General features: G+C 48.1%; 1 protein-coding gene across 1 annotated transcript in view; it reads right to left on the bottom strand.

The window, feature by feature from the left end:
• Positions 1 to 6350, bottom strand: part of IL1R2 (interleukin 1 receptor type 2) — a 36965-nt gene extending 30615 nt beyond the window's left edge. The window contains exon 1 of the mRNA XM_024744045.1: positions 6130 to 6350. Within this exon, the coding sequence (XP_024599813.1) occupies positions 6130 to 6143 (14 nt within the window). The 5' untranslated portion in view covers positions 6144 to 6350. The remainder of the gene's footprint in view (positions 1 to 6129) is intronic.
• Between the last annotated feature and the right edge of the window lie 2730 nt (positions 6351 to 9080).

Below are 9080 nucleotides of genomic sequence, written 5' to 3'. Positions count from 1 at the left end.
CCGCCAGGACAGCAAGTGTGGACCAGCCGCCCTCCCCACCATGCCCTGGGGACATGGCTTCCCCAGTTCTGAGACTCCTTGCTAGAAGTAGGTGGCAAAGTCAGAAACTCTAAGAGACTGAGCATCTACCCAAAAGAGACCAAATAAATCCAAAAGAGGCAGAGCTGGACCAGCCTAGACTGGAACAACATGGACCGGCAGCTTAAATCCCCCTTTCCTCCTGGAAAGAGGCCTCAGGAGCCAAACGAGATTCTAATTAGAGAAGTTATTAAACGCACATTTTTGTGACATCGAGTTGCAGTGACTACAAATTTGCACCACGATACATATATTTTAGAAATATTTCCTCCCAAAATTAAGTTGTCAGAACAGATGAGATTTTCTTTTAATGCTTTGAAAGATCATCTTTCACTCCCTGGAAAATATGTCCACCTAGAACGTCTTGTCCTCTGAGGGTCAGAGAAGGCACAATTTTCCCCAGCCCTGGGCCCAGCATGGCCACAAGAGCAGATAAAAAACCAAGAAAGCCAACCACGATAAGGAAGTCCAAGCGATTTTGAGTCACAGGGTGTGGGGAAATCCCTGGGCACAAGAAACCCCAGTCATTAGCCTGAAGACATCCCAAACTGACCGGGTTTTCCACAGACCCAGAAAGTCCCATTAAGAAACGCTTTGCTCTTCTCTGGAGCTGGGGGGGAGCACTTCCCTCTCACACGTGTTCCCTCTGGCTTCTCCCAGGATGATGCCGGGGCAGCCAGCTTCATCCCTGATTCCAGTAGAGTACCCTGAAGCTGGCCGATCTGAAACCCTGCTTCCTCCCCAGCAACATGATATGATAGACTCAGGTTCCCAACATCTGGACCTGTGATACTTTGGGGTGCACAAAGGATTTCGCTTCTCTGCACCCTTGAATTAGGTACGGCCACATGACTGGTTATCGTGTGAAGGACACGGAAAGGACACAGGTCACCTCCAGGTGTTTCATTTCCGATACCCCACCCTCCAGCCCTCTCTTCTGCCACCCTTGTTCAAGGATGGGGCCTCTGTTGATGGATGGTGGCCACCCTGATAGGAGACTGAGGTTTACTTCCATCCATGAAGCCACTCCCTTGTTCCTGAACATCTTGTTTTTCCTTCTGTTAAATAGGAGAAACAGATTTTTCCACACCAGCACTTGTGTCAAAACAATCTGAGGCAGACTGGTAGTCTACAAAATTCTCTTTTGAAAATGGCCTCAGGTAGCTGTGAGGGGCCGTCACGGTCTGACACAGCTGCCCCGAGACAGTGACGTGACGTGAGCAAGGTGATGGATTAAGCTACTGAGATGTTGTAGGTTATCGTTGCAGTGTGACCCGGAGGGTATATGCACAGCAATCAAAGAGAAGAATAAGGACACTGTGTTCGTTTTCTACTGCCCTGGAGCAAAGGACCACAAACTCAGTGACTTGAAACCAAGCCCCGTTATTAGCTCACATCACTGTGGGCCCAAGGTCGGCCTCTGCTTGGATGGACTCTGCTCCGGGTCCCACAGGTGGACATCAAAGCTTGGGGTCCTGTCCCACGTCCCTGGGGCTATGGTAGAACTCATCTCTTAGGGATTATACAACTGAGGTGCCCACTTTCTTGCTGGCTGTCAGCCAAGGCCACTCTCAGCAACTAGAGGCCACCACTGTTTCCTGCCCCGGGGCCCTCTCCATAAAACGGGACAGTTTGTTTCCTCAGGGCCAATGGCCCACCTACTTCACATCTCTCTGACCTCCTGACTCTGACCCCTGGACCCTCTTTTAAAGAGCCCAGCTGGTTGTGCCGGGAACACCCAGGATGGTCTTCCTTTTGATTAACTTCACATCAACTGACCGCGGACCTAAAATACATCTGCAAAATTCCCTCACCTTTGCTGTATAAGGTAACCTAATCATGGGAATGCCATCCCATCCTGTTTATATTACCCACCCTCATTCAAGGGGAGGGAGCTGCACCAGGCATGCTCAGTGGGGGGCACCTTAGAATTCTGCCAACCACAGACAGTTAAGAAAACATGCTGAGGAATACTAGCTCTAGAAAATTTAGGACACATCCAAAGCCATACATTGACTTCCTTGCTCCCCAATAAGAAAACCTCGTCTCGAATATTCTAAAGCCTTCCTACTCAAAGTGTGGTCCCTGGACCAGAACCATGGACATCACTTGTGAGAAATGCAAAATCTCAGGCCCCACCCCAGAACTAGGGAATGAGAACTGTCTGCTTTTTAACAAGACCCCCAGGTGATTTGAGAAGCATTGATCGTAAGGACTGGCTCATTCTTAAATACAGTAGGCAGATACCCACGGGGACTAAAAGCGGGGGTGCTATTAAATCCCTGTACCCAGATCACCCCAGCCCTCTCAGGGTGGTTCCTGAAATTTTGAGGTCAGAACCTCATAATCTGATGATGGTGATGATGGTGATGATGGTGAGGATGGTGAGAGGATGGTGATGATAACTAACACTTATTGAACATCCACCATGTGCCAGGCACTGGGCAAAGTCTTGACATGTATGATTTCTTTTAATTTTCCCAATACTTTACAAACTAGATATTATTATTTTTGTTTTAGAGATAAAGACACTGAGGCTTACAGAAGTTAAATAACTCCTCCAAGGAAATACAAATAGAAGTGATGGGGCCAGGACTTGGCCCTCATCCCTTTAACTTAGGGGTGATGTGATCAGATTGTCACAAATAGTCAAAGCTAATCTGGGAATCACAAACTGGGGGTCACGGCCCTGTTCAACTTGTGGATATGCATTTTTTTCAGCTTGGGTGGTGGTGTTATTTTTCACTGAATGTCTTTTCCGAGGGACAAACTCATTCCAGTGGGTCATAGGCCCTGTCACTCACAGCCTCACGGATTTGACTTACTGCCTGGCCCCTGAATAAACTCAGGTTAGCAATCCCCAATTAAGTCCAAGCATTCTTAAATTTCCTCTTGACATTTCATGAAAAATTTGAGGGCTTCCCTGGTGGCACAGTGGTTGAGAGTCCGCCTGCCGATGCAGGGGACACGGGTTCGTGCCCCGGTCCGGGAAGATCCCACATGCCGCGGAGCGGCTGGGCCGGTGAGCCACAACTACTGAGCCTGTGCGTCTGGAGCCTGTGCTCCGCGACGTGAGAGGCCCACGCCCCGCGATGAAGAGCGGCCCCCGCTCGCCGCAACTAGAGAAAGCCCTCGCACAGAAACGAAGACCCAACACAGCCAAAAATAAATATAAAAAATAAATAAATAAATAAATAAAATTTGAGTGGAATACTTCCCAGAAATTCTTTAAAATAGCAAAGAACCCCTGCTCTCTAACCCATCCATTTCATCAGATGAATGAAACTAACGTCCAGAAACAAACTTCTATGTCCAAGTCACATAGCAAGATGATATCCTGGTTTTAAACCGGCCTCCTTTGGCCCACAGTCAAGTGCCACAACAACTTACCTCGTGTGTTTAGGGAATTATTTGTGCTCAAAATGCAACAGAGGTTCTTAACTAACGTACGCCCCAGAAACGTTCAGATGGAGTTTCATACAGATTCTCACGCTACTGATTAAGTCAAAGGCCCATTTATCTAATGAGAATCATCAGATACATGACAGGTTTAGAACACAGGCTCTGCGGGGAGAAAGAAGTCCCTAAATAGTTTATATAAGTGGGACAGGGAGGAGTATAAGAGGTAGAATAGAGCAGTGGATCCCAGCCTTAGCTGCACATCAGAATTGCCTGGGAAGCTTTCAAAACTACTGCTGCCTGGGCCCCAAACCCCCAAGTTCCTGACGTAATTGGTCCCAGGTACGGAGATTTTTTTTTAAAGCTTTCCAGGTGGTTTTAATGCTCAACCAGGTTAAGAACACTGGAGCGGGGACTCTAAGATTCTGGAAGACCAACATCACCCCCGTCACTATTTTTCCTGTGACCCCACCGGGTCTGGCTCATCAGCTGATCACAGACGCTTCCACGTCCCTTTCATCTTTTTGCTGCCTTCTCCCTTCCTTCTTTAAGCAGCAGTCCTTCATGGGTAGAGAACAAAATTGGTGGGAAGCTGAGGTCTAGTTTCAGACTCTGAGGTACTCACTTATTCCTGCTGATTCACTTCTGGACATGAAACCTCCTCTCATCTCCTAAGGGAGTGTTTCTCCCAGACCAGTAGCCTCAGCATGACCCGGGAACTCATTCGAAGGGCAAGTCCTCAGTCCCTCTTGCCCTACACCTACTGAATCCAAAATTCCGAGTGGGCTCAGCAACCCATTTTAATAAATCCTTCAGGTGATGCTGAAGTCTGAGAACCACTGATTGGAGACAGTCATGATCAAGTGTCCCCATACAGAGAGCAGGTGATGGTGACATAAGAAGACCACCCGAAACTCTACACTTGCCCTGCTTCAGCTGTGTTGTCACTAGACTCTGCCATCCTAGGGTCTGTGCGTCCTGATCACTCAGGTGTCGACTGTCAAACAATTGGGCTTTGAGGGTGCGGTAGGAGCGGGGATATTGAGGGCAAGGGCTGTGGCAGGCGTGGAAAGGTGGGGCAGCGTCCCGGGCCAGCTGGCAACAAATGGTGCGGGGACCATCCTCACAGCCCCACGACCCTGGCCGAGCTCCCTTTCTTGCCTGTTACGATAACCAAACAGGCTAGAAAGTGGAACATACAATGAAAATATGGGCAAACTGTAACGAGGTTTGAGGGGAAGTGCCCCTTCTACCGTGCATGTAGGAGGAGCCCCCCTTTTTGAGCTGGTGAAGAGGGACCCCCATTCTCTCGGGGAGGGGGAGCTCAGGGAAGGGTGAGCGGGGTGGGGGTGGGGGTGCAGGATGGGCTGCCGGGAGGAATGCCCCAGCATCCCACCGCTGACATCGAGCTGCCGGAGGGACTCAGAAGGTCAAGTCACTCAGCTGCCTCGGTTTACAGGAGAGGAAATTCAGAAGGATGACAAGCCCTGAATAGCATCACAGGGCATTAGGGCAGAATGGGACCAGGGGCTCCCGAGGGAGCTGGGCGCCAGGAAGAGGCAAGGCCTCCAAAGGGGAGTGGGAATCGAGAGGGAGGGCATCTAATACAGAGAGCAAGCTTTTTTTTTCTCGGTCGTGCCGTGCGGCATGTGGGATCTTAGTTCCCCGACCAGGGATCGAACCCACACCCCCTGTGTTGGAAGCGCAGAGTCTTAACCGCTGGACCATTTAGGTAGCAACCCCGTGAGCCCAGCATTGTGCTAAAGCTCCGTGTGATTCGGATTCATACGCCCTTCCCTCCACCTGTGAGCCTCACCATCAGCATCACGGTTTACAGATGGGGAGACCGGGGCGCCGGGAGGGTGAAAATAAACTGCGTGGGTTACTTAATTATAATCGAGGGTAAAAATGATTTTTTTAAAGAATCGCACCCACTTTTATTATTACTTCACAGGAATGAAGCAAGGGATAAAGATAAGCTTAACACTTCCTGGCTGTTGACTACTGGTGGACCATCTCTATTCAGTGATACTTTTTCACTGGAGAACAGGATTTTTAAAAGACAGTTACTATAGGAACAGGTGCGTGACATCACACAGCCAGTAACAGGCACAGCTGGACTGGAACCCGGACGCTTTAGCCTCTGGGACTCACACTTAGCCACACTCTACCTGCTACTCCTCCAAGACGGCCGTGAGGGTTGGTCATCAGCCAACACGGAGAGCTCAGGCACTGGAAAAGTTTCTCATACTTTAGAAAGCATCCCACGATCCTTCCAAAGAGGAAAGCTTCTAAACTCAGTGTAAGTCTCAGAGGCACAGCCTCCCCTGAGCTGGAGACAAACCCTCTCAGCAATTCCTTTCCTCTTACTGATTCCACAGCACTTTTGCCGGTCACTTCCAATCAGAGAAGGTCCCTAGAAATCCTCCAATCCAGCCCCTTTTTTGACAGATAGAGAAACTGAAGCCCCAAAAGGTCAAGGTCACTTTCACACAGGTGAAGAAGGTCACAGAGATGAGGAAAGTCACATGGAGGAGGCACCGGGGGTCTGGAGACATCAGGAAAGCCTCCTGAGGTGCCCTCCAGAAGTGATGGAGCCCAGGTGTCCTGACTCCCAGGTCAATCGCCCTCCCTGCCCTTGTCCCCTCTTACCTGCAGCTCTGCATCGTTTGCCTGGTGCTGTCTCCTGGGATGGCTGCCAGGCCTTTCACCTTCAGTGGGAGCTCAGCGGTCTGGCAGGAATTTATACGTCCAGGGATTTCCCAATCGGGCTTGTGTCACTCCTCCAACTGGGTAGCTGTGAACACACCTTTTCCCTCCTCACTGGGAGCGCCGTCTCAGCTGTAGCGCTGGGTGCGTGATCACTCAGATGGGGAAGTGACCAAAGAAACTCTGTGTAAGTTTCCCTATTTTTTGTGACTCGCTAAAAGTTACATACTTCCAGCTGTGAGGTGGTTTTAAAGTGATGTGTATTTTGCCCAACCACGCCCCATTAAAGAGAAAAGGAGGACTCTGGGGCTTTAACCAGCGAGGTATGTGCCGTTTCCCCCCACCCCATGAAGTCCTTCTAGGGTTAGGAGACCCCCACTGCCAGTCTTACGTGATGTTTAGCTGTTAGCAAAGGAAGGGGGTGATTCTCTTAAGTATTTATTATAGTGTGTGGGATTTGGCTAACTGAATAGTTTAGAGATGGAAATTCATGTCTGTACAAAACCAGTGTCTCCTAACCACCCAGCAGCCCCGAAGGTGATACTGAATGTGCCTCTCCCCCTCAGGGAGCTCCCCGTGGAGCTGGAGAGGACAGAGCCCCAGGGGGTGGGCCTGGACCCCTGCTGTTGGCAAGGAAGGACTTTTCCAAATGTCCTTAAAAATCCCTGTTACTAACCTTAATGACATCTTCTGTCTGATTTATTCAGATACTGAGGCTCTTACACGTGAAAAGGCAGATACAGAAACTCTTTTAGAGAAATCTTAGGAATTTCATACCCAGAGCAAATGGCTCACAGTCAGAAGGGCCCGCCGGCATTAGTTTTATCCTTTTGCTAACAAGGAAGGTAACTTTCAAGGGTCACAACTCAGATGGATAAATAATATCGGAGAAAAACAATGCTGAAGCAAGATGGAAACTTAGAGATGGTCAAATCCATTCTCCAGTTCCAAGGAGATGAAACTGAGGTCCAGGCACATAGGGGGACCACAGGTGAGTTCACTGGATTAACTGAGTGTGTGTATAACTTCATGATGGGGTTCTTATGGAAGCTGGAAATACCCCCAAAAGGAGTTTATTGGGCAAAGAGTAAACGTTACCTTGTATCTGTGTTCATTCTTTTTCCAAGGACCAGCTGAAGGGGGAATATTTGTTTCTGTTCCATAATTTTGACATGGTAAAACTGAAGAGTGAGCTATACATTTGGGGTCAAGCCAAGGAAGTTTCAAGGGTGTGAATTCACCCGAGCAGGTAAATCTCATCAAATACCATCGTCATCCCAGGATGAAGGGCATGTCAATAACTGAGTCCTCTCCACACCGTCTCTGTAGTCCACCAAACACATTAATCCAGCTGACCTGCCTTGGTTGAGATCCTAGTCACTAAATAGCATAGGACAGCCCACATTAATAGAGCCAAAGAAAGGAAGTGAAATCGTGCAATGTGCCTTTGGCCCTGCTGAAGGGTAACTGCTGATCTTGTGATCCATAAAGAGGAATTTACATAACCTCAGCTTTTTCTGTGGGAAACACTGATCCTCAAGCCACAAGAATTGTTCGAATCTTTGAATCGTCCTTTCAATAACTAACGCCTCAGACTCACAGCCGCCCAAGAACAAGTCCCCCGGCCTGCAGCAGTGCAGGCTGACCTCGGTTCACTGGGCTTTTTGCTTTATTGCAATTTGAAGATACTGCATTTATTACACATCGAAGGTTTGTGGCAACCGAATTCTTTGCAAGTCTCTTGGCATCATTTTTCCATTAGCGTTTGCTCACTTCGTGTCTGTTTCACATTTTGGTAATTCTCCAAATAATTCAAACATTTTCATTACTACTGTATTTGTGATGATGATCTGTGATCTTTGACATGATTGCAAAAAGGTTATGACACACTGAAGGCCCAGGTGATGGTTAGCATTTTTTAGCAATAAAGTATTTTTTAACTAAGGTATGTACTTTTTTACACACAATGCTATTTTGCATGCCTAATAGGTTACAGTAGAGTGTAAACATTACTTTTATATACATGGGGAAACCAAAAAATCCATGTGACTCACTTTATTGCGATATTCTCATTATTGTGGTGGCCTGGAACCGATCCTGCGGTGTCTCCAGGGTTACATTTTCTGCACCCTCCTTCCCCTCCAGGGCCTACACTGACCCGTTCCCACTGTCACCAGTGCATTGGTTCAATTTCTCCACCAACTGATGGGAAATAAACAAAGCACAGAATGTTCCGTAGTATCTCGAAATCCTCTGAGGTTTGAGGTGAAGGTTGCCCAGGATGTCTATTGCAAGGGTTGAAGCAATGAGTCTTCATTTTTTAGACTCAGGAGGACTTTTCAAAGTCTGTTCTGGTTCAGAAATCAGCAGCAGCGTCCTCTGAAAACCCTGTCAAGATTTCCACCCCCTTTCCTTCCTTGTGCTGTGGAGGCAGAGGGTGTGGGAGGTGAGACGGGAGCTGGCGGCCAGGACGGCATGGGTTGGCCACTACGCCATGTATTACAGCGCGGGCTAATTGTCCCTGGTTTTATGGAATAGCCTCTGTCTTATTATCCCCATAAGCCCACTCATACTTATCAGATCAGAGTTCTTTCATTTTGATTCAAGAAAATATGGTCATCGAACCTATAGAATCAATACAGCAATCAGACCCCATAAAACTGAAAATTCTAAGGCCTGCTCTCGTCAACAGGACAATACAGAAAAAAACTCGGTCTTACTCACGGAGGCAGGAGAAAAATCATTTCCTTCTCATGAACGACTTACAAATTAGCAAACATGAAAGGAAAATATCTACCACAAATGGGCTTCAGTCTCCTCAGCTGTAAAAAGAGAGGGCTGAGGTCAATGAGTTCTGTATTAGTTTCCTTTTGCTGCTGTAACAAATTACCACC

Source organism: Neophocaena asiaeorientalis, unplaced genomic scaffold (genome assembly GCF_003031525.2).
Source record: "Neophocaena asiaeorientalis asiaeorientalis breed wild unplaced genomic scaffold, Neophocaena_asiaeorientalis_V1.1 scaffold114, whole genome shotgun sequence".
NCBI lineage: Eukaryota > Metazoa > Chordata > Mammalia > Artiodactyla > Phocoenidae > Neophocaena > Neophocaena asiaeorientalis.
This window is presented reverse-complemented; position numbering and strand designations above follow the sequence as displayed.